The sequence below is a fragment of the Rhinolophus sinicus genome, chromosome 2 (assembly GCF_057876585.1).
Source record: "Rhinolophus sinicus isolate RSI-liver-muscle chromosome 2, RSI-T2T, whole genome shotgun sequence".
NCBI classification, from domain to species: domain Eukaryota; kingdom Metazoa; phylum Chordata; class Mammalia; order Chiroptera; family Rhinolophidae; genus Rhinolophus; species Rhinolophus sinicus.
The window spans coordinates 2,355,225-2,380,826 of record NC_142502.1 but is presented as its reverse complement, the minus strand read 5'-3'; the positions used below and the strand labels follow the sequence as shown (position 1 = coordinate 2,380,826).

The 25,602-nt window shown below is 52.8% G+C and overlaps 1 protein-coding gene across 6 annotated transcripts in view; it reads right to left on the bottom strand.

Moving 5' to 3' along the window:
* The window catches only part of RPS6KA2 (ribosomal protein S6 kinase A2), a 299,783-nt gene that overhangs the window by 28,027 nt on the left and 246,154 nt on the right, over positions 1-25,602 (bottom strand). For all 6 annotated transcript variants that reach the window (XM_074333812.2, XM_074333813.2, XM_074333816.2 and 3 more), the window contains 7 exons: positions 22,909-23,015; positions 20,151-20,188; positions 17,530-17,672; positions 11,638-11,708; positions 9,949-10,037; positions 9,377-9,441; positions 2,436-2,538 (listed from right to left, as the gene is read on the bottom strand). In XM_074333812.2, the coding sequence (XP_074189913.1) occupies positions 2,436-2,538; positions 9,377-9,441; positions 9,949-10,037; positions 11,638-11,708; positions 17,530-17,672; positions 20,151-20,188; positions 22,909-23,015 (616 nt within the window). The remainder of the gene's footprint in view (positions 1-2,435; positions 2,539-9,376; positions 9,442-9,948; positions 10,038-11,637; positions 11,709-17,529; positions 17,673-20,150; positions 20,189-22,908; positions 23,016-25,602) is intronic.

Genomic DNA, 25,602 nt, shown 5'->3' with positions numbered 1-25,602 from the left:
TAAACTAGCTTTAGCACTGACTGAAATATTAAAAAAAAAGAAAAGAAAAGACTCGGCTACTACTGGAAATCCCGACACTGCCTCCAGGAGCCTAACCGATGGCTGTGGACGATCTTCAGCTTCAGTCCCGTCGCTGCCGTCTCCCTGTAGTCTACCTATGTGCTCAGCTCACATGCCTAGAAAACTCTACCCTGTTGTCAGTATACAGAGAAGGATTTTTCTGTGTCCTTAGCACTTCCATTGCTACCTACCTCAAAGGTGTAATAAACTAACTTTAAGTAAAATTGATTGGAGAACTCACAATAGTAAGGCATGAAAAACCCATTTCTAGACAGCATTAGAATGCACTGTGTCTAATTTTGTTTTCCTTAGGCCAATACGAAAATGAAATTGAATTCTCTATGTGCACAAAAGCCTTATAAGGTGCTTAAAACAGCTAGCTGGCCGACTAGCTTGGAGTTCCTGTCCTTTATGGATCATTTAAAATGCATGTGTGTATGAATAGTTGAGAGTTGGCTGTATTACCATTTTCTTATTAGGTAGCACCAGTATGGTCCTTATTGCAGCATTTTAAACACACCGCTCCAAGTCATGTACACTCATGATGAAACACCACCATGCCCTTAAGGACTCAGAGGTTTGCGTCCATGCTCACAGGCAGTGCTCTTTGTGGGGGCGGAATGCGTTGGTGCTCCTTTCCCACTCAGGAAAACCACAACAGGAGAAATAAAGCCACCTGCTCAGGTAAGCTGTGGGCAGAGGCAGGATGCAATCCCTGGCTTTCCAACCTCTGATTCTGTGAAATGGGTCAATTTTGTCAACAATAAGGACCCACCCTGACATACAAATACTTCCTAAGGCAGTTGGGAGCCCGGTGAAAGTGCCCCGCCTCTATTAGAGAGGACAGACCCATGGCTCCCCTCCTTGGTAGCCGCATTAAACCTGGCACCAGTGGCCACTCAGCACTCTGACGGCTGTCATCACTCAGGCGACAGTCTTGGTTTCATCTGGGGACAACAGGAGGACCGGAAAGAACTCAGTGACAGTTTATGTCAGGACTCCCTAGGGCGCCCCGAATCAGCTTTCTCCCAAGTTTAGGAGCCAATGCCACCGGTCAGGAGCTGCCGGCCCCTTAGGGTCCCCAGAGAGCCCCGAGGCTCCACCCCTCTCAGCTCCCACCTGGCGAGCTCACCCTGGTGGGCAGCGGCTTCTCCAACAGCCTAAACCAAAGGAGCGAGTGGATTGTTGGTCCCAATGTGACCCACTTGATGTTTGTATTTCAACATCTATGTATTTCTTCCAAACATCACAGAAAATTTCAGATTCCAAAATATTAATAGTAAGGACCCCAGTAACCACCAACAGGCTGACGCCGTCCCACTTAGATCTCCGAAGGGGGCTTGTTGATTTGTCTGTTTGTGAGTTTTTAAGTAACTACTAATGTTATGGACTGAATTGTGCCCCCAAAATTCCTGTTGGAGACTTAACCCCCAATGTGACTGACTACATTTGGAAAAAGGGCCTTTGGGAAGGTAATTAAGATTAAATGAGGTCATGAGGGTGGGCGCTGCTCCAATAGGATGGTGTCCCTTATAAGAGGACGAAGAGACACCAGGGACCCCTCTCTCCTCGAGCACAGACTCAGCCTGTGTGAGGACACAGAGCGGGCAGCCGTCTGCCAGCTAGGAGGAGAGCCCGTACCAGACACCAAAATGAACGTCTGCTGTTTAAGCTGCCAGTCTGTGCTATTTTGTTATGGCAGGCTGAGCAGACTAAGACAATCACTGTATCTAAACATGTTACTATTAATTCATAATATCACAAAAGGATAACTTTTAAAGGGAGCTGACCAGGTCTACTTGAATCCGATAAGCCTTAAGAGTAATTTTAGACATACCATGAAAGCTAAGTTTATACATCCGTCTGCTAAATCCAGTGATATGCTGAGATCCAGTGATAACATGTTTCAAACAGGTGTTTGTTTTTGCACAAAGATCTGTAGTTCACAGAGCTATGCACTTAACTGACTGCCTCCTTCTTCCAGTAAAAACTCTCTAAATGAGGGATTTTCATTGTCCTGAGGTGCTTGCCTCTGTGTGTCCCTCTGGAAGAGGTGGTCACAGGACTAGCAACTCAGACCAAGAAGTGGAGGGTGGGGGGTCTGCAGGACACTGGGATGATTTCTAAACTGGATGTCACAGGGCAGGGTGGGGTGTGGGGTGGGGGGTAGCTGAGAATTGGTTCTCACCTAAACCTTTACAATTGAGCAGAGAAAATTAAAACATCAAACAGCACTGACTGTTATCTTCCATGAAAGCATTCTTGATCCTCGGACTCTCTGGTTCCTGGGTATCCGTCCCTACCTGGCCAGGTAGGAGGGAGGACCCACCATTGGCAAGAACCACAGATCTGATCCCACTCGTGCGGGCACACACCTGTGGGTGTCCGGGCTGTGAACTCAGGGTCAAAGTGGAAGGTGTCCTCGGGTCGGCCCACTGCTGGCTTGAAGGGCGGCTTGATCTCCTTCCTGTACAGCTTCTGCAGGAAAATCAAGTCAGGGACTGAGTGGGTGGTGCAGGGGCCACAGATGGCACGAGAGCACGCTGAGAGGCAGCAGAGGCGTATGACAACTCTGTGAGGACACTGGAAACTGCCTCCTGTAAACACTCCAGGGTCCCCTGCTGTTCTCACACCCCAGGACCCGTGCTCTGGGGGCCTGGGCACCCTCCCTGCACACCTACTCTGCCTGTCCCCCTATGTGGGCGGCCAGGCCTCTCTGCTCACGTGGGTTGGGGCTGGCTTTTGTGTTCTTTCACACGGTGTTGTGCTCTCTAATGGCCGTCGGAACACCTGTGTCTGATGAGAACCAGCCTTCCCGGGGCCACATCTGGGGCCCTGAGCTTATTTCACTGCTATGACCGGGATGCAACGCACAGAAAACCCACACCGCCTCACTCCAGTCTCCAGCACATTCGTGGAAATGCCTTCCAACCCGATAGACGTTGTTTCCAGGCCTCTCAGGCATGGCCATAACTCACTTCGGGGGGGTTGGCGATTCAACTTAGGGAACAACACAAAGGCGTTTGGGACCAGGCTCAGTGGTGCGTGGACCACTGCAGGTGTGGGTGGAAGGGAGCCGGGAGGCTTGGGGTGCCAGCCGGAGGAAGGGTTCTGGGCGCAGGGTGGCAGGGCATTGTGGAGGGGCTGAGCCTGCAGCAACCCTGCTCCCAAGGAGCCCTGACAGGGGTTTCCTCCCAGGTGTGGAGGGGTTCTAGCTGGGGAGGATTTAGAGGTCACAGTGATGGCCAATGTGCTGAACGGCTGTGCACCTGGCAGGCTGGCACGCCAGCAGCTGGGCTTGGAAACCAGGTCTTGCTGTAACCACTTAGCAGGTATTTCTTGAATCCTGCCAATCAGAGTCCCCCAGGTGCTGGCTGAAAACACCAGTTCCCAGACCTTCCATGGCTCTCTGCACCTCAGCTGAGTCAGGGACCCTGATGGCTGGGCAAGTTTGGGAAACAGACACAGTGACTCTTGTGGAAACTGCCCTAAATCTCTCAATAACGCTGAAAAGCAGATTTTTATCACTCCCATCTTACAGATGTGCAAACTGAGGCTCAGACAGGTTAGGTAACTTGTCTAAGGTCAAGAACAACTAAGGGGCAGACAGGAGGGCGAGGGGACCTGGGTGTTCTGGGTCTCCTGAGTCTTCCCATTACAGAAGAGCTCGGACGAAGGTGCAGCTGGAGGCAGGAGGTGCAGATGTCCAGATCCCTGCCCAGAGCACAGCCTTCCGGAAGCCCCTGCGGCCTGAGGAAACTGCCGACTCAGCTCTCAGAGCCACAGCCATGTCCAGGGATAAGGTACCAGGAGGCCATTCAGACTGGTGACCGCTGGGCTCCCATTCGCCTGTGCACTTGGGAGCCATCAGAGGAGGAACCATGAGTGAATGCAGCCCCGAATTATCTGGTCGTTTCCTGCCCCACATGAATAGATTTCATTTGAAATTGAGCTACTCCTTAAGCCCTTTTCAGAATGAAAGATGCTGCTTGCCGTGGTGAGGTACTTGTCGGGCTGGACAGACTCCTGGCTGCTGCACTTGTCAGAGGAAACCTAACAAGCGGGGCAGGCCCTGCACCCTGGTTAAAATGCAGTCGTGACCAGGACCCACAGCCACCCAGTGGGGCCCATGGGCTTGGCCCTGCCCTTTGTACTAGTGAGTCTGCTTTTGCCACATCTGAGCCAGGTTATTAAATAAATGTCTGTCCTTCTCACATCAAAGTCACATCCCCTCCCTCTGCATGCTTCCCAGAGAGGAGGGAGGGTGGGAGGGAGGGAGGGAGGGGGAAGGGAAGCCTCTACCACAGGGCCAGGACCCTACTTTCATTCTCAAGGGGCATTTATTTACACAAGAGATTGCCACACACACACACACACACACACACACACACACACACACGCCTGGTCTTCACTTAATCCAAATGAAAGATGTTTTGCATCTGAAAGCTGAAACTTGTACATTTCAGTTCTTCTTTTCACCCCAACTCCACGCCACTGGGACCCACAGGAGCCCACAGGAGCCCACAGGAGCAGGAGGGAGGGCAGGGTAGTCTCCCATGTCTGCCCCCAGCTTTACAGTGGCAGATAGAACCATCCCCTTGACCCAGTGCTTCTTGACCAGGCGGTTCTGCCCCCACGGGACAGCTGGGTTGCCACGCTGAGTACGACTGGCACCCGCTGGGCAGAGGCCAGTGGTGCTGCTCTCTGTCCACTGTGCTCAGATGGCCCAGCAGCCTCGCTTCCTGTCGCCCCTCAGCAGTGTGGCCGTCAATCAGCCTTGTTCTGGGATGTGGAGGTGACTCTGCTTTCCTGGGACCCCTCCCCAGCTCTCACGGCTTGTCTGCCATGGCCCCTACCCCACCCTCCCACGGAGGACCTCAGTGCCTCCAGGACCCAAGCTGACCGCAAGCACAGATTTCATCTGTAACCAGGCTGCCTCCCACGGCCTCACGCGGAGCAGCCGCCGCCGTCCTCCTCCCACGAACTCGCAGGAGAGTTCGGCCGTCGGGCCGGGAGGCTGTCCTTGGAGGGGACGCCGCTTCCCACCTCCAAGTCTTCACCCACAAGGAAAAAGTTCACCAGCATCAGATCTGTAAGCCAGCAGCGGGGCTGCTGTGAACGTCCTTTGGCTGGAGAGCCCCGTGTCCCCCTCATTGAAGTATTTAGTGGTAACTCAGGGAGGGAGGGAAGCCATGGTGCCCCGGCACCCCCATCCCAGTATGCCGTGTCACGGGGCTCAGATCCCACTTAAACCCGGCTCTGCCCTGTGCTGAGTCCCAATTCCAGCATGTCCCTATGTCATGGGACCCAGCAACCACGCAGCGTGTCAAGTCCACTGGCTTTACACCGTAGCTTGTCTGCTGTCCCTCGCCCTTTCCAAACCGTAGGTGTCAGCCTGTGCTTCAGGGAAGGAGATCCTAAGTGACCAGAAGGGAAAGCATGTGCGAGTCCCCAGGGCTGGGCCGGTGGGCGGGGCTTCGCCGGTTGGTGGGCGGGGCTTCATCATGCCGGTGGGCGGGGCTTCATCAAGCCGCAGGAAGGTCCCGGCAGACCCTTCAGGCCCCCACTCTGGTCCCTGTGCCGGCGTCGTCTATGAGCGTAATCGGCCCCCAGGACAGCACCTGCTCCGAGCCCTGATGTCGCTGTGGCTTCGTTCTGGTTTCCCGCAGGCAAAACGGGCGGCATAGGCCCCCGGGTCTTCTGGAGCCGTCACGGGTTCGTTGGCGTCCCCTCGGGCTGGATGCAATCCCGAAGGCCGGCCACTCCTCCCGGTTACTGGATAACATTGTGGAAAGCGCTAGTATGTGTTACTTTTATACATGCTTTCCTTTCCGTGCCCAAACCTAGGAGTGGGTTTGAGGGTGCATTTTAGGGGAAAAGTAACCTGCTTTCCCTTTCCTAATGTTCACACAGGGTTAAACCCAGAATGGACCAGCAGCAGCGTTTTGCGTAGGAGTTTGAGCTGACGAGATGCATTACATTATAGTTCTGACCTAGATTTCCTCTCCGAGTCTCTGGAACAGTGCGTCCCACACGGATGACGTCTCCTGATCAAAGTCACCGGCCTCACTCCAACGTGTCGTCTGTCCCCGCCCGGATCGCAGGGGACACAAGTCGTAGGAGGTCAGAATGATTTCCCATACCTAGGAACCTCTGAGCAAGTGCATTAGGTTCCATTTATGCCTGAAAGACCATCAAAGGGAGTCAAATAAAAATGGCAACTGGATAATGCAATCGGAAAGTGTAGTGTTTGGGGTCACAGACCCCACATCTGCTTTCTGCAGGCACTTTTGGCCCAGGCATTTTAAAGTTAAATGTTCCAGTTAGGCAAAAGGCACAGCTACCGATGATTCCTGAAACTACACTGTCCAAGTCGGGCTGTGCGCAGAGCACTGCCAGGGGGCAGGGTCACCGGAAGAGCTTGGATGACACCAGTACACAGTGGTGGCTCTCTGAGCCGGGGGTCGGAGGACCAGCACTCTGCCTACACAGCTGTCCCCCGTCATAAGCGATTCCAGCAAAAGTACCTCGAGTCACAAATCTGCTGAAGCCCAGGGTGATCAGTCACTGAACAGAGTCCTGTTGGATCCCTGGAAAGGATGACTTTTCCTGGTGTATTTGACACGGGAATCAATGGATGGAAATCTTTTTCCTGAGCAGCGGAAGGAACAGCTGCACACTGCGGCCTCCAGTTCTGCGAGGTACTGAGCTGTAGGGACAGGTCCCAGGAAGCAGCCCCCTGCCATCCACCTTCCGTGCAGTCCTGTGTGAACCCCACTGGTGGGAAAGGAGCCCTGGGGGCCTGCAGCCTTCTCTGCTTCTGCTGGTACGTGCTGTCAGACCACCCAGTGACCCTGGGCACTCTTCTCACTGCCCTGTGCCTCAGTTTCCCCCAGGACTTCCTCCCATCTCACAGAATAACAACTGATGATGCGCTTGGAAGGGTTTCGGAACGTCAGCAGAACAATGCAAGCACAGCTCCCAGCATTAATAAGAGCAACTGGAATAACAAATACCCACCAGTTACAGTGAGGGTCTCGCCTTGGGCAGGAGAGGAGGAAGCTGACCTGCAAACGGCCGTCCCGTGACGGGTGCTGTGGCAGCCCCTCACTCCCACTGAGGCTGACGGAGTCCTCCACCTGCTCACTGGCCTGCACTGAGTCACATTTATGGAGCTCACCTGGGGTTTGTGCTGTGTTCTGGGCACCGCTCCAGCCCCAGGGCAAGGAAACACAGCTCACTGTCTGGCCGCTCCCCTAACCATCCACTGAGGCATTCCATCTGTAATTAACTCTAATTTCTCATTCAGCTAATCAAATGGAGCACGCTTTCGGGAAGAAGCCTCCTGCACAAAGCTGGGCTCTGAAGGCAAGTGAAGGGCAGAACCGGGCAAACAGGCTGCGCCCCCCACTTCTATTGTCAGTTTACTTATTCTGCTGCCGCAGATCACCTGGAGACCCTGGAAGACGTGTTAGATGGCAGGTGTTTACTTGAAAAACAGACAGACTTCTGCTGGCAGTTTTGGGACACAGAAGGAAACAGGAAGCGAAATAAGTATCCTTGTCATCCAGACTGCATCGGAGGCAGGCACAGGGCTGAGATGAGAGCGGGCGGCCAGGGAACCGGCTTCTCACCACCCTGAGCGTCTTCTTGACAGAGGGGAGGCCTCTGGGTCACAGCACGTTTTACAAATGCGACTCCACTGTGGTTTTCAATGATCACAGCTGCTGAAAACGGGGCTAGGGAGTCAGGGTGCTGGGTGAGGAGCTGTTTTGTCAGGGGCAGGTTTCCGTTTAAGAGAAGACTTGAGGAGATGAAGTGAGCTGTTCATCTTGGGGAGGATTCCAGAGGACAGACCAGCTCCAGAGCAGGGAGGCCAGCAAGGAGAGCTGCGGGGGCAGCGAGGTCCCGACTCTCCCTCCCTTTTCTCCATGTCTCCAGCCCTCCCTGCTCATTCCTCTTCATCGCGTGGCCTTCTCTTTGTGACCAAGTGCAGGTCCCTTTGTTTATTGCCTCTCTCCCAATAAACAATCTTACCATTGCCCAGATGGTGAGCCCCGGTGGGTGTAGGGCTTTGCCCACCCCACCCACTATTCTGTCCCCAGGCCTGGAAAGTGCCTGAAACATGGTCAACAAGCATGGCTGAATAAATGGAGAAATGAGTAACAACTGAAGGGCCGTGCGGTTCTACCCTGAGTACTCATGGAAGGGGGAGGGGGCAGGGGAGCGGGCGGGGGAGGGTGGAGCACGGCGGAGCCCCCTCACGTCACCAGAGTCACCAGTGCTCATCCACTCAGGCGTGTGCCGCCCTGTGCTGTGTAATACAGAGCCCCGTTGTCACCTAAATTGTGCGTCCGAGGTCTAATTATCACGTGCAGCATAGTTTCCACCGAAAATCATTCCGACTCACAATCAGCTGCGAATGGTCGTCAGGTGCCCATCCGTGAGCTGAGGACGGCCTGAGGTCCTTACAGGCCTACGTGTCAGGGAAGCTGAGAAAAAGGTTTCAGACGGAGGCTGTGGCCTTCACTTCTTTGAGGGCCTCGACTCTCAGTTTTGTGGGTGACAATTTAACAATCTGATTTCTACTTTGTCTTTAACAGGCTTTTTTTTTTTTTTTAACCTGGCCTCAGAGGTCACAGATATGCTGATACTGTATCTGCTTCTCTCTAATCTTATCTTTGGAAAGAAGGCTAATCTCATAAAAGCTCTATAAGCAGAACTATAAAGCTCATCAGAGGTGAGCCCCATTTCTCTCCCGACTGAAGACCATGCTGCCAGGGTCCCTACACCCATCTCGATGGCCCCCTTGAATAGTCTCCTTAGGTCTTTAACAAGTGTCATGAATAACTTTAACAGCCTGGGCCATATTTTTTCTTTAACAACAAGAGAGCTGTGTGGGCCTGAGCCCCGTTGGAGATCAGAAATGCAATGCAGACCCTGGGGTGTCCAGAGGCCCCAGCACTAAAAAGGCCCGCACAGCCCCTCCGAGCAGCCCTCCGAGCACCCCAGGATCCTTGTTAGCTGAGGAGGATCTCTGCTCTGTCCTCAGTGTGGGGAAGGGCCGCAGGGTCACCTAAGCCCCCTCTAACGGGCCAAGAATAGTAACAGATTTCAGGCCCAGAGCTGGTGGGGAGGGGTGGTGGTGGCTCCTGGGCTGCAGCTGCGAAAGGCCAGCCCCTGCAGAAGGCTCGTGAGAGCCCACCCCTTTCCAGGGCACAAGCTGATGTTTACCTCTGGTTTGTACTGAGCGGCGGGTGTGCCCTGCACCCCACCTCCCTGCCATTCGTGTGCAGTGGGGACTGCAGCAACTTACGTTCCAATCTATGGTGACAAAGAAAGGGTGACGCTTGATCTCCTCCACGCCATCAATACCAGCACCTGTCACAGTGACAACAGAGTGGCATGAGGACAAAGATTTCATAGATGTGTGACCTATGGAAGTTCTAAATACCCAGTCACACTGTGCGAGATTCCCACTGAAAGGCAACTATGTGAAATCTTTCTGTAAGGAATTATCTTAAAAATGAATTGTTACTTAGTTACCATTCATGTAAGTCTCGACTTCAATATATATTGAAATTTCTTAAGGGACATTAAACTGGAAGCAGCTTTTCAATTGTTCTGTCCTGAGTTTGTAGAGTTCCAAAAGTAAGGGAAGTAAAAGAGTTAAAAAAAAAAGTAAAAACAGTGACTTCTAGAAAATCGTTTCCACTAAAGCTTGGGCGGTGACTGTGTGTTTGGGCGTCCTCAGAGCTCGCACAATATGTGGCAGTGTTCCCACCCACCTTAGGACCTTTTGCTTTCAGGGACCTAAGGGGCAGGCAGTTGGCCCATGTGTCCCCATGGCACCCCACCGCAGCGGGCGCAGGGCCCTGGGGCTCTTACCCAGCCGGTTGCAGGGGTTCCGCTTGAAGAGGGCTCTCAGCAAACTCTGGGCCTCCATGCTGAGGAACTGGGGCATGCCCAGCTTGGCTCTGCAAAGCAAGTCAGACTTAGGGGGAGGGCAGCCCCTAGGGGACCGGCTTCTTCAGGCTTTGCCGTCCTGCTCAGTTAGCATCAACAGGCCAACAGGCTCAGCTCAGAGTGACCGCAGCAGCGCGCCCTGCCGTTTTGGCTGTAGGGCCTTTTGCATGGAGAGTCAGTGGGGACACCAGAGTTTTTGTTTATGTGGGTTGTACACATTAGAGACGGAAACAGAACATTGTACACTAGCTAGTTAATAATTGATCTTAAAAATAACCAAGCCTCGACAAATAGACAATCCCAATCCCAGGACTGTCGGTCGCATTTTTAAAGGGAATTAACTAGGATTTCCAAAGGAGCAACATGACGGCTTTGAGCCAAGCGGTGAGATCCACTTTGGGAATCTCTTCCAGGCCTGCCGGAAACCAGCGGGGTTCTCTTTCCTGCCTCTGAGCTTCCTCCGTTGTACTATTACAAGGAAATCAGGGAAAGGGGTCTTGCGAGCCCCCAGAGGGTCTCAGGCCCCTGGGACCACACTTTGAGAACCACGGGACCACAGCTGGGTGCTGCGTCTCAGAAATGTGGCCCCTCCTAAGTGACCGGTCCCGAGCCCACACCTGGGATTTGCTGGAGGGAATTATTCTAGCTTTAGAAAAGGTACACATCTTATGACCCCTTAAAATAAACAGGAACTGAGGTAATCAATACAAACACAAGGCACTGCGGCTACAGATGTCATTCACAACGTAAGGCCACCTGACACAGGAAGACACTGATGAAATCTTCCTTTTGGGCCTCCTCCACCGACCTCTCTCCTTCTATTTATACAATGGCACCATCTACAAAAACTTAGGCTTTTTAGGTGCCTCTGGGTTGCATAAAGGTTACAGACCATTTGTAGGGTTTGAGAGAGCTGGTCGTGAGGACCAGCGGCTGTATGAGGTCCCCTTCAGGCGCACAGAAGTCCCCTTGTAATGGTTTCCTGGCCTCCTCCCCACTCCCGGGCACCCTCCCATCTGCTTTCTTCCTCCTAGAGCTCTCCCTCTGACATGCTGCTCAGACAGAGCCTGGACACATTGAAGACATCACAGTAGACGTCTTTCTGGGGCTAAACTTCTTTCTGGGGTTCTGGGAGCCAGAACTTGCGTGGTAAATGATTCCTCATGAGCATTAAGGAGAGAACTATGTTTATATTCAGTCACCCGGGCAACTTGGTTCCTGCCAACGTCAGGCAGGAGAGCTCAGGTATCTGCACAAACGGGGTCAACAGGCAGAGAAGAAAAGAAGCCCCAGCCCTGCATCCTCTCTGGAGCCTTAAGTCCTCTGCCCTCTGATCTGTGCTTCACTTCTGATGGTCACCACTCATCACATCTAAACACTTGCTGTTGGGCAACTTAGAGGATCCTTACTGCTGGAAAACTTTATCTACGGTAGAAGCGGTCGTCAGAATCACTCAGTGCCCCGTTCACGGCTGGCCATTCACTCCATCCACTGTAGCCATCATTACTGCCAGTAGCTGCCTATCACCCAGGTTTCGAAGACTGAAGCTCTGAATATCAGAGGTGCTAACAGCTCTGGGTGGGTCCCCAAGGGTGGGCGTTTCCTACTCACTTGAGGATGAGGGCCATGGTCTCCTTCCTGTCCTTCCCCTGGAACGGCAGGGATCCCGTGAGCATCTCGAACTGCAAAGGAACACAGGACAGGGAGAGCGCGTGTTCAGATGGCGGGACGCAGCCGCAGAGAGTTCCAGGCAGCCCAACGCAGCCCATTCACTTCCCGCTCAGTGGGATGCAGGCATCGCCGCCCTGCTTGGTGAACATCAGCGAGCAGAACTGCTCATGGAGGTCACGTGGGGGGGATGTGGACAAACGATAAAAGCAGTCAATAAATCAACTCTGTGGTAGGTGAGGAGGTGCTAAGTGCAATGGGCAAGAGAGAGTGGGTAGTGGGGGATGGGGGGAGGGCATCTCGGGCCATACGTCTTCTGTGGGGTTGGCCAAGGACCCCGTCCTCTGGCAGGTGCTGGGGAGGGGGCGGCAGCTAAGTCGTACTGAACATCATTACGTGTCAGGACGGGCCGGGGAGCACACTGAAATGCACACAAACGCTTTCCTAAGAGTAGGACTCATCCTTCTCACAGTCTCCTAGGAGGGGAACTACAACCCTAAAGACAGGAACGCATTTAAGGCTTCACTAATGTCACTGGTCTACTCTCTGAGAGCAAATTTCAAAAGAAATTAAAAAACCCTGTGCATTCGGGTGTTTGAAGCTCTCTCACATTAACTAACGTCTGCTGTCCCTGCCACGTGTACCCAGTGAGTGAAGGCACATAGAGCAGACAGGCTGCAGGAAACGATCAATATACAATAAAAAACGAGAGTGAGAGGGTCCAAGGAGAATCTAGAAATAGACAAACGCGATCAAATTGAAAGGCTAGAAAGCTCTGGCTGGCAGGTGAGCTAGTCTTCTGATAAAATAGGACACATTTTATAAATTGATCACACAAATTAAAATATTTCTTAAAAAAGAACCACATTAGCAGAGAAAATTCTCTTTCTATTTTAGTTCTTCCTTTTTCCCTCTTCTTTCTTTCTTGAGTCTAGTACGGATGAAATTCCATGTCAGAGGAAAGCCTGTCTGGCCACGTGAAATGAAAAGGCTATTACTTGACTTGCTGTTTAATCTTTGCCACGCAGACAGCGCCCATTCTGATGCCTGTATATCATCTACCTGTTGATGACGATATCATGCAAACACTTGCTGAGTGGTTTCTTTTCAGCTTTGACTACAAATCCCTAATGATCAGGGTCTAAATCCTTTGTGTTTCTCTCCTTCCGTCCTGTTCTTCCCTGCACTTTGTTCTTTCCCCTACAGGTCCTTAACCATTTATCAACCCGCAGAACATCCAACACAATGGTATGCATGGGTGTTCAGTAAATGTTTCTTGGGGATGAGGTGGTGGTGGTGGTGGTGAAGCTATTCTTTTTCAGCCCACACGTGTCATGGTGCTCTGGCTTCACTTCCAGCCCCCTTCAGCGTGCCCTTTTCTGTCAGCCGTGGAGGAAGGGGATCGTGTCAGTATTACCATTCTGAATAAAGCCGCTGAGGAATTTCTCAGCATTTAAGTGTCTCATGAAATTGGGTTATTACGGATGAGCACCCCTGAGACACCTGCCAATTGTGCTCTGGTGTTGGACAGTCTCGAGACTGACCCAAGTCTCCAGGGCCAACTGATAAAAACCACGGTGGGCGGTGGGCTCCCACACTGGATCACATGTTTGGTGGGATACCTCCAAGCGATTCATTCACAAGTCAGCACCCAGGCCGGCTGCAGAAACGGAGAGGGGACCCGATAAAACATGGGTGCAGTTTCACTGTGAGTAGTTACGATGCTCCCAGGAGGGTAAATAATTCGATGTACTAAAGCAGTGGTTTTCAACTGGAGACAATTTTGAGGCATGTCCCAATGTCCAGACACAGTTTTGCTGGTCAGCACTGGGGGTGCTGGTGCCCGTGGCCAGGGGTGCTTCTCAGCGGCCCACAAGGCCCAGGACAGTCTCCAGCACAAAGAACTGCCCGGCCCCAAACCCCAACAGTGGCGGGGTGGGAAGCCCTGTGTACACGGACATCTAATGAACCTAGAGGTGGCCAGCCCTGGGGCACAGGCATGTCACCACTCCAGGAGCCTAGATGGTGCTGGGCGCAGAAGAATGAGAAGGTCTCGGTAAGGGAGACACGGGTCAGAGGGGGCCAAGAATTCCAGTTCATTTGGCTGATCAACATTCTCAAAACAAAAGGAAGAGCAAGTTGCTGTCTTTATCTAAAAGTGAGACGATCTGAGGGGGCAGCAGCCCCACTGTGTGGGGTGTGGGTGGGGCTGGATCTCGCTCGCCAGACGAGCGTGTGAGCATGTGTCAGAGCCTGTGGGACACACGTCTTGTGTGAGAGCTTCAGATCTCGGCACTGACCCCTCCTCCAAACAGCCTCAGGAGGAAGGGGCAGCTCTTCCTGCCTGTTGCGGGGGCCGCGCCCCAGCCCAGAACCAGTCCCGTTTGCTGCAGCAGCATAAGCCTTCACACGGAACCCGCATGTGATGGCGCTTGCACTTTCAGGGCCATGGTGAAGAAACGGGTGGAGAGTGGAAGGCGGGCTTCTGCACGAACCCAGAGCGTTCAGCTGTGTGTGGAACGTGCATGAAATGCAACCCCGACGTTATCCTCGACACCGACGTCCAGGCCATGGTGCGGATGTGCTGGCGATGCACTGTCGCCGTGTAGCCATCAGCGTTTGTTTGCGCTCCTTTCTGGTCACAAGTGCGTTGCCTCAGACGTTCCATTTTGTGCAGCACAGGCAGCGCCACCATCAACACGAGTGTCTTCCCTCCAGCTGTGCGGAGGGATTGTGGATTATCAGAGGACATGGGTGGACAGTCCCGACTGAGGAAATTCAAGGAGGGGATGGGCAGCGGCCCCTGTAGTGTGAAGACCCTTTCCGCAGAGGTAAGTGTGGATTCTACAACAAGGAAGGGGTCTTATCCAACCTCTCCTGTTCTTTGAGCCTTGGTGTCCACTTCTGTACACAGAAACAATGCTACCTTTCCTGCTTAACTTAGTGATTTCTTGGTTCAGATCAAACAAACGTGAGGACGCTTTGTAAACTCTGAGTGCGGTGCAGATGTAACTTGTCATCAGTGTGACCGCCCCTCCCCCGCTTCATGCTAATGAGCAAAACCTCGGTTCTGGGACCAGCGTGATCCACTTCTCCAGCTGCAACGACGCACTGAGTGTGGAGCCCCTTTGACCAAAATGACTGGACAACTCCAACAAACAGGTGAGCCAGTCGGTTAGAAATGTGCTGTGTCCGGTGAGAAATGTCCGGGCCGTTCCTGCTGTGTCAGAGATGCCAGGCGCCAGCCGGGGCAGGCGTCCTTTAGAAGCAATGAGCCAGCCTCTGCATCAGCTCCTCACTTCCCGGACCACTGGGGACATGGGGAAGGTCCCCTGGTGCTTAGGAAATGCCCTGTGCCGGAGACGTTCCGAGAAACGGATTTTCACAATGTAAGATGACAGATGTTGCAACAGCAACATGTCCAAGTGCCAAGAAGACACAAAAGACAGTGCCACCAGCTCTGCAGGGAGAATTGGGAAGGCTCCGGGAGTGCCTGTGCCGTCCTGGGGGACACTGAAGGGAGGTAGTCTGGGCAAGGCCTGGGGAAGGGAGATTAGCTCAAAACAAGTCGTATTTCCTCTTGTCTTCCTTGGTCCTCATTTCTGCTGTCCTTTCTCTCAGGTGTGCGTGCATAGGTGTTTTTTCTTTCAATCTTTCTTGTTATATACCTCTGCTTTTCTTATTTTTTTCTTTCAGCTTCTCCATTTATTTCTTTAATTTGCAATGATTCTGACCAGGACACACTTTTGAGGTCTACTTTGTATTATGGGATAGATTTTATGGTCCATTGTGTTAATATATAGAAACAGATTAGGGGAATATCACATCCCCCTCTCCACCCCCCGGGAGGCTCCCCATAAGTCAAGTGGGCTTTGACGTAAGTGTGGCTTTGGCTGCCGGCTCCTCACTGCGATCACCTGCTCAGTTGTCCCTTCTCTCCAGTCTCAGGCTGGCCTCCTGTTGAGACATCAGTTACACTGCGACACATGCAGTCCCAAGTCGTGACTTCAGCTCACTAGGAGAGGGTTATCTGGAGGACCGCTGTGTGATCCCTCGCAAGCCCAGTTTAGTCACTACCTGTCATCTTCAAGGGTTTTGGGTTTGATTTCAGAGGAAGCGATAACAGCTGGGGGTCCCCAGCAAGGAAAGACAGAACTGAGCCAGGGACAGGATGAAGCATGGGGTCCCCTACGGGAACCTGCCTTTCTGCAGAGGGATGCTCTTTGCAGGAGGGCGGGACTTAGAAACCGGAATTGCTCCTGAAGCTGCACACCTGTGACCTCCGACTTATCACCCAGTGTTGGGAAGGCAACCTCGAACTTCCCAGGGAACTCTGCAGCAGGTGGTGAGGCCAGTCCTCACCCCACCACCAACCTCTCCAGGCAGGGGACACAGGAAGCCCCGGCCAGTGAGAAGGAAGCAGAGCAGGGAAGTCTAGAAACAGTGGTGGGGTCTCCAGCGTGGGGACTGACTGCACTAGCTTATGCCACTCCATTTCTCAAAAACCGTAAAGACAGTAACCCAACTCCTCCTCTTAGCTGACATCTATGGAGCCTTATTATGTTGCAGACGTGTCTCGGTTCCTTTGCCTCTAATAAGCTGTTCAGTGCGTTGTGATCCCATTTTAGGGAGCGGCCTTCTCATTACAATTCGAGTTTCCTGGCAGGTGGCTAACAGGCCAGAGAAGGTGCTGGCCCTGGGGACAGGAAACCACCAAGATGGTGTCATGTAGGTCTGCCTCACAGAGGGAGGTCAGTAGTCTGTCTGTGTGCTGACAACCAGACGCCGCCAGCCTTTCTGAGCCCATGGGGCTGAGGACCGGACCTACAGACCAGTGACCGTGCCCCTCAAGGAGTCCTGGGTGCCGGCCGAGGGCTCCCCAGTAACACCTGGGAACCATGGGAGATGCAGCCCAGCGGGTCCATAGCAAGGGGAGCAGGTGTGTGCGGTGGGGTGGGGGGCTGAGGGAAGCTGGGGTGCAGACGCACACAGCTGTGCCTCGTGCTGGCTGAGCGAACGTCGGCAAAGCTACTCAAGCTCCTGCAGCCTCAGTTTCCTCATGTGTTGCCTGTACAGGGTGCAGGTGGGGTGGGGGGGGGACTTGGACAGCCCTGAAATGCCACCACACCACTGTCATCCAATGTCAGATTCCACAGTGTCTCAAGTCTGGTCTCCCCTGAGGGCTGGAGAGCATGGAGGCCACAACACGGCGTCTGGCTGGGAGGATGGACAGAGTGAGCACGTAGAAGGAAGGGAGCGCGGGAAGGGCCACCTGGGCGTTGGGGACAGGGAGCCAACACCATTCCTATTATGACGATAGGGTGCCTGGTGGAGACAGGGCCTGTTTTATGCTCTATCTGTGAACATGATCGAAAGAAAATTCAGGTTTCTGGGTGTAGATATAAAAATGTTTAACTCCATGTGTATTTTGGCTCATGTTAGTTTTTATGACTAAGTGGAAGGATTTTGTGTTTGAAGAAAAATATGTTTAATATGGAAATTGCGGCACCTCTTAAAATCTTCATGTTAAACCTGCAAGAGCATTAAGTATAAAGAAGGTTTGGCTCTTGCTACATTTGTGTCCTTATTTGAATCCCAGTTCTGTTTCCTGATGGTGGGAATTTGGGATGGGCAGAGAAGGAGGCGGCCAGGAAATGTAGGGGTCAGGACTGGGTGGCTGCGTCCTTGCTGAGTCACATAACGGGCACTGGTTGTGTACATTGCAAGCACTGTTTTCCCCGGGTCATTCCCGGATCTGTGAACCAGCCTGGGGCTGGAGGCGGGGGAAGCAGGTACCACGGGCACTGACGCGGGCCGAGCAGGACGGGCCGTTACCATGAGCACGCCGAAGGACCACCAGTCGGCGCTCTGCGTGTGTCCTCTCCGGTTCACCACCTCGGGCGCCATGTACTCGATTGTCCCACAGAAGGAGTAAGCTCTCTTGTCGTGGTCGATGGCCTCCTTACTCAGCCCGAAATCTAAAGGCAAATAGCACACAGCACTGCTCAGTCTCCGAGGGGCACTCAGGGCCATTTCCATGCCGAGTCCTAATGGGTGGGCTTCAGTGTCACTCCTGTGAATTCTGTCTGACCGGGCGTCACTTCCCCAGCTGCTCTACCTGGCCCCACAGAACCCCTCCCTCCCCCCCAGCATGGAAGCATCATGGCCACACATGCTGTGGAAAGCCTGGGAATTCCCCAAGTCAACGGTCTTTAGGAATCTGCAGACTCAGAAGGCCTTGTGAGGAGGTGAAGAAATTGTATTTCTTAGTGACCAACATGTGCTCCCCAGGACACCGCTTCCTAGCAGGCCCAGGCAGGTGGACCTCAGAGCGCTAAGCTGCAGGTCAGGCCGAGACAGGAAGGAAAGGACCGGAACGGAGGGCTACTTCAGAAGGAGGTCCCTGGTTGGCGAGGCTCGAAGCGGAAGACAGACAAGTGCGAGGGGACGTCAGGGCACCTGCCTGGGGTGTGCAGTGAGCACCCTCCCCTCCACCTCCTCCGTGAAATCTTCATTAAGTTCTCCCTCCCTCTGATGCCCGTGTGCTCACGCACTTAGCGGAGGGAGCACACAGAGCACGTGGGTTCTAAGATTATAGCACCGCTCAGTTGATCATCTATGAAAATAAGGATGACATCAGCTCCTCCCAGGGCCACGTGAAGGTGGAGTGAGGCCACGTGCTGAGTGAGAGTGTCAAACACCCACGGGTGGCTGCTCGTTCACTGCTGCAGTGACTTGCTCGGCACATTAGACTTTCAGGGGTTTGTTTGTAATTTGTGCCTGGCCAAAATGACAGATTACCACATATTATTTACTTGGGTCCCAAATAAATGATACAGACCCTGACAATTAAATCACAAAAAGCCAAAACTCTAATATTACAGATAAACTTGATGTGGTAGCTCTACTTTCTCCAGCTACCGCTGCACATGGGATTTATATAGGACACGGGCAGCTCCTCACTCAGCAGAGAAAACGTGTACAATGTGAGCAGAATCTTAGATCCACACGAAAAGCCACCATGAGCCACCCTAACCAGCTGTGGAAGCTGATTTGACTTTCTCAGCTTGTTAGGGGTGGATTCCTTCTGCCGTCACACTGGCCGGGGAAGGCACAAAAGGCAAGAACACATCAAACTAGAGGGAGCCCAGGGGCAGCCCTGCCTGCTGCCGAGTCATGTGACACTCCAGGTGCCCTAGAACCTGTGATTCTCCTGCCAGCTGCGTGTAGTCTGAAGGTTCTGCTAAAGGGATAATCACGATCTTGTGTATAATTAGAGAGAAATTGTAAAGGTCTAACTTTTCAACTTTAACAAGCATTTAAAAATATTTCCTGAGTACGTATGGTCAGCTATTCTGTTAGGTACTGGGGATCTGGAGAGAGCAGGGGAAACCTGCCCTGGAGAATGACTGTGTGGCCAGAAGCAGACCAGTAACTGAGTGGCAGGGAGACCGTGTGGGAGCTTCGGGAAGAAGGAGCAACCCCTGAAGGAAGAGCAGGGGTTGACCAGCTGCTCGAGCAGGGATGTGCTCGAGCACATGTGGATGTGGGAGGGGATGTGTGTGGAGGTGAGGCCGGGCCCAGGTCAACCCCGGAACCTGTGACTAAGTCACCGTGCACGGGAAAGGGACCCTACAGGTGTGGTTATGTCAAGGATCGTGACACAGGATGTTACCCTGGGTCACCAGGGGGGCCCATGAAGCAAAGGACCCTTACGAGAAGGAGGGGGCAGAGGCCAGAGTCCCAGAGATGAGAGGCTACGCCACTGGCTCTGAAGATGGAGCACAGGCCTCGAGCCAAGGGACGCGGTGGCTCCTAGAGGCTGGGAAGACAAGGACACGATGCCCCTCCGGAGACTCCAGAAAGGAGCGCGGCCGGCCCACACCTGATTTCAGCCCCATGAGCCCCATTTTGGACTTCTGGCCTCTAGAACTGTAAGACGATATATTTGTGCTGTTTGAAGCCCCCACGTTTGTAGTAATTGGTGACAGAAGTCAGAGGAAACTAACACAGATGGGTGTCGTGGAACTAGAGAGCACGTCCTCAGGGTGACTGAACTTGGCATTGATGAGAAGGGCTTGAGGTCTCAGCAGGGAATGGGTCCCTCAGAAATGATGAGGGTGGGAAGGGGTGCAGGGCTGGTGACGCTACAGTGAGATCATGGATATCCGTCCTAAGATCAGAGTGGTGCATCGACACTCCTGGGCCAAACACACAGTGGTGCCCAGTGTCCACAGGGAAGGTGCTAGAAGGGTCTTAGGCCAGAAGGAGAGAAGGAAAGAGGGACAACCTGGGATGTTTGAGCATTTCTCGATGCTGCAAGGACACATAGCCCCACACTCATCCATAGCGATAGAAAGTCAGCCAAATCAGAGGCACGTGTCTGCACACGCTAGCCCCAGATTTTACCAGGACTCAGATGTCGGCAGCGAGGGAGACCAGCACCTTTTACAAACCTGTGATTTTAATGTGTCCCTCTTCATCCAGGAGGATGCTGAAAGACAGGGGGAGAAAACAGATGCTTTATGAGACCTGACATGCTGGGGACATGGGAGCCAGGGCCGCTTGGGGTGCAGTGTCCATGCAGGAGTTGCCTGCTGTCCCAGACGGGGGCTTTCAGATTGCTGCTCCCTAGTCAGCAGCTTCTGCTGGGTAAGGGGGAGTTTGGATCCATGGTGCCTGGTTAACCAGGCACATGCTAGGACTACAGGTTTGAGAGCATAAGCCCACGGGGAAGGTTTGGGACCCTCCAGACTGTCCAGTGTGAGGAATGGGACCGAGAGGGCCCGGACTGCCCTGGGCCATGGACACTCAGAGCCGCTGAGGGGATGTTTCTGTCCCTGCAGCCCCTCAGTTGCTGGAGGCCTGCTCCTGCTCCCCTGATCGCTCCCGGAGCCCCACCTGGCTCTCGGGACCAACCTGAACTCCGGGGAAAGCCTGTGACGCCTTGGGGGTCCTTGGCACTGAGGAGCCTTGGGGTCGGCAGTCTTCACCTTGTTATAGGAGCTATTCCCGCTGGGTCCCTGCCTTGTTCCCTGGTCCATGCCCCCGTCATGCCAGCATCTGACATCTAAATGCCCCACAATGGAGAGCTGGCCTTGCTCTGCCTAGCTCCCCAGTGGGCGGGTGGAGAGAGTCTACAGGGTGGACGCAGGCCAGCTCTCCTGAAGCCATTCTTCTAGGTGGTCAGCCCTCGGGGTCCCTGGGCTCCTAGCCTCCCGTTTCTCTTTTTTGCTGTAATTAAATCCTGTTCCACCAGCTCCCAAGAGACCAGGAAGTGGACAGGACAGAAACCAAAGCAGGCTATGAAGATTAATATGTGATAACTTAAAAAAATATCTGGGAAACGAAGGAAGTTCTGACACTTGCTCCCACATGGATGGACCTTGAGGTTTGTGAGTATTTGTCACAAAAAGACAAACACTTTACAATTCCACTCACATGATGTCTTAAAGGAGACAGAGTCATAGAGACAGAAGGTGGACGGGCAGTTCCCGGGGACTGGGGGAGGGGTGGGGAGTTAGTGATTCATGGGGACAGTTTCAGTTTTGCAAGATGAAGTGGGTTTGGGAGATGGACGGTGGGGATGGTTGCAGCACACTGAGAACACTGAACACTACGATACTGGACCCTTACACATGGTCACGATGCTGCAGTTTGTTAGGTTTATCTTACCACAACTTAAAACATCTGCCATGGGATTAAAAAATACCTACTATTTTATGGAGACAGGAAGGGAAATGTTACAGGGTGTAATTAAGATGACAATTTATAATGAAAGAGGCAATGTTTTTATCTTTGCTTTTCAGTTAGACTCAATCTTTGCCCAGAAATGAGCAGCGCTCAAGACAAATTCTAATTGACAACAAATCTTTTTTCTTCAACCCTGTAATTACACATCACTATTTTTAACTGTAAAGATCCCTTTGACCTTTAAACAGAGAGAGAACCAGGGCTCACAACCGGTGAGCACGGGAGATCTGCCCTGCTCGCTGCAGGAAACAGCCTCATTAACAGGATGCTGATTTCTCTGGGGGGACCCTCGAGGGAGGGCCTGTTACAATTACACAGGCGGTTATTTACATGTGCAGCTGTGATGCTGCACCGTGCTAGTTACGTCACAGTGTCAACGTGCACACACGTCACCGGGCACAGGCAGACGCCCTTTGCATCTCCCATAGACGACCCTGCGTGGCATAAAGTTGGCTTTGGAGAGGAGTTTGTGTCTGTCTCAGTCCATGCAGGAGAAAGAGGAAGGGATCTGGAGCACGGGCCAGAATCCCCCTTCCTGATAAGGTCTTAGCTCACGGCGGGGGCTGCCTGTGCCTAAAGCTGGTGGGTCCCACCAGGCGCCACCTTGTCCAGGGGCAGGAGTGGGCTGCACAGGACAGTGACTAGTGAGTGACAAAACCAGTGACTTTACCTTGGGGTCAACCACTAGGTCAGCACTTGAACCTGAAATGGCCTCCACTAGATCGCTCTCTCTTTTCAAGGGGCTCACTCCTAATTCGTGGGTCAGCTCTCCATGGAAAATATAAGAAAAAAACCTGAAATGGAAAGTGTTATTACAGAGGCACTTTCCTCTTCTAATTTAGACTAGATCAGCAAAATATCCCAGAAACGACATTACAGATGATCTCTGCCAAACAAGCACGGATCTTACTGGAACTTGGGCCTGGGCAATCCGGTGCCATTGTCTTTGAGAAAAACTCTGGGAAGAACTCATCTGACTTGTCACCTAGAAAGGGGCTTCTTGAAGTAGTCGAAAGGGCTTCCTAAAGCTGGGCACCGGAACAGAAGAGACAGACCAGCGGGGAGGAGGCCAGGTCTGACGCTCCCCAGGGCAGGATGGGCGCACCTCTGGGAAGGAGACGCCTCGTGGCAGGAAGCGGATGTGGGATCAGGAGGTGAGGGCGGGCTTCCCACCTATCCAGACTGACCTGAAGAAGAGGGACACGGGCTCTGCCTCGTCCCCCCCAGGATCAGGGCAGAGGGGGCTGGGAACGTACTCTACAGCTCACCTGTGTCTGGGTACCTCGTCAGGCGGCCAGGTGGAATCTGCTGACCACACCTGGAATCCCAGCCCGGGAGGTGCCAGCATGAGGATATGCCCAGCCTGCCTCCTGATGTGCAGTCATGTGGGAGCTACACACTGAGCAGACGTGGGCAGGCAAGAAACGGGGTGTGGGGGCTGCGCCCTGCTGGCTCACTTACTTCTCAGGCTTCAGGTCCCTGTAGATGATGCCCAGGCTGTGCAGGTGGTCCAAAGCCAAGGCTAACTCAGCCAGGTAGAACTTCACGTCCTCCTCCGTGAACATGACCTAGTGACAGGGACACAGACTGTTCAGCACCTTTGGGGGCTGGCTCGCTTTCAGGAAGTCTGCCCGAGAGACCATGCCTCAGCCCCACAAGTACACACTGGGGCTCTGTACAACATCACGGCCCCCCAGTGATGCACTCTGGCTCCTATCATGGGAACATGAGTTCTGTTTATAGCTTTAAGATCGGGGAAGGCAGAAGAGCGCTTCTTACAAAGACGGCTTTGTTGGTCTTGTGAGGGGAGCACGTGGATCTTAGTCACCTGCCGGTCCTTCAAGCCCTCACAGACCACGCAGCTCTGGACTGCAGCTCTGGGTTTATACTTTGGTACGAGCGCTTCTGATGTGAATTAGTAAGATTTTAATACACAACGAAACCACACTATAAAAGCCTGAAGAGCTCCTGGAAACATGTGTAACTCACTCTTCTCCCTTTGATTTCACATCTTCACGTTGGGTGCATGCAAACTAGCAACCTGCTGTCCAGCCAAAGTGGGCCGAGTTCTACCAAAGACAACAAGATCGTGCAGAGTCAGTGGGGTGCCCCAGGCCTGGGGAGGCTGGCTGGACAGGGGACGCGTGGGTATCAGGGTCCATGAGTCGGGGCACCCTGATTCAGGCAAGCTAAGTCACACATGAGTTCAAGGTCATGGTCTCATAGTGACACTTCTCTGTCCCTGGTGGTTCTGAGAAGCAGCACATGTTTCTGTAGTCACCTTACTAGGAAGGCAGATCATTATCAGAAACCATTTTTCACATTCACCATGAGGTCAATGTCACAGAGACTAGGAGTCCACGGTGCGCTCTCTGAAGGCAGACATTTGAAAAATCAATACAAGGTTGTCTGATAAGCATGGACTTAGGAATCAGGGCGGCCAGGTGATGGATGGTGGATGTCAGGCTAATGCCAACGGCGCACATCCATGTCCCGGAAGGGGTGCTTCCCAGTGGGGCCGGGACGTGCCCCTCGTCCTGGTGGGGACGCTTAGGAGCTGCCCCCTCCAGCCCCTGGAACCTCCGGGTCCATCTCCCATGTGCAACCAGTGCCTTTCCTGGCTAGACGTTTATTTTCTAAACTCTTCACAAATTCATGGGCTTACTTACAGTCAAGTTCTGCTGGTCACCGACTTCTCCTTCCTCTGACCTTATATATAAACACCACGGGGTCGTGTCTGCAGTTTAGTGCTCAGAGGGCAACCGGATTTCTCTACCTGCCCATGTGAGGGCACATCTCAGTGTAGCCCCCAAGTACAAATGACAGACCAAATCTCCACAGAAATTAAACACCTCAGGAATGTGAGTCCCTGAAGGTGGTCAGCATAGTGACCTGACTGACACACTGCAGGGGGCCGTCCAGCGGACGTGCTGAATGAGAACACACGTGTTTCCGTTGTGCGGCGCCTGACAGCCTCACATCTACTCTGAGGTAAAGGACTAGGGGATTCTCCCTGTGAGGCGCGACAGGGCTTTCTGCTCATTACTGTTGCTTTTTTGGTCGAGGAGACCAAAACATGGTATCATACTAGACACTGAACAAAACCAAAACCAAGATGGCCTGATTTTCTGTAAACAAGAGAGGGGGAGGGAACAAATCAATAGAAATCAGATGAGAAACTGGAAGACGTCAACAATCGTCCATCTTTAGAAATGTGAGTGCAAACGGGGGGCATAGGAAGGGACTAGACTCCTGCCCCAGAAGCAATAAGACATCTGCTTGAGAAGGGACCAGAAGACAGCAGCTCCAGAAGGGACGAGACATCAGCTTCAGAAGGGACCAGATACCTGCTCTAGAAGGGCTTTTTCTAGAACTTAGATCTGATTCTTTAGCCTTAGGCTTTGAACCTATACTTCAAGGAGCCCAATTATGTCAATTTTGCCATCGCTGGAGGGACCATAGGAAATAGAGGGAGAGAGCAAACTGAGGTCCCTGGGCCCTTCATACCTGCCACACCCTGATCTAGCATTCATTTTGGGGTCTCATGCAAGATGGAGGGAATCTCCTGATAAAAGAGGTGGAAGGGGTGAAAAACGGGGAGAGGGCAGTCTCAATCCGTTATAGTCCAATAAAAACCTTGTGCTGGGGTAGATTCCATCAGAAGGGCTGGAAACCTCTTCTAAGCATCTCTGTAATGTGTTGTTGCCTTTACCCCTCTGTATAAAGGATGTTCATATAGACTCAGGGTGAAAGCCCAGTGTTATCTCCACCTCGGTGATGGTTTCTCCCACCCCATGAAGCAGAGGACTCTTCAGGTCAATTAGGGCCAGGGAGCCTTCATGTTGCATTAAGTAACATTCCAGAAAGTTCCTACGTCAGGTACTGACAGATCAAGGATAAATCTTGGGGCTGTGGAGTGGCAGCTGGTCATGGAGACCTCATGTGTGAAGACCTGAAGCTCCTCCCTGGATGTGTGGTGAGCGTGTTAATAGCATATTCATATGGTGGGAAGTGAGATACTGTGGGATACTGTCTTTCCCAACTGTCACCACAAACCAATCTCCTGTTTTCACCTGGTCTACATGGGGCAGGAAACAGAGTGCAAGGAAGGTTCGAGAGCTTCATAGGGGTCTTTGGAAGAGTCAGTTTTCTTAA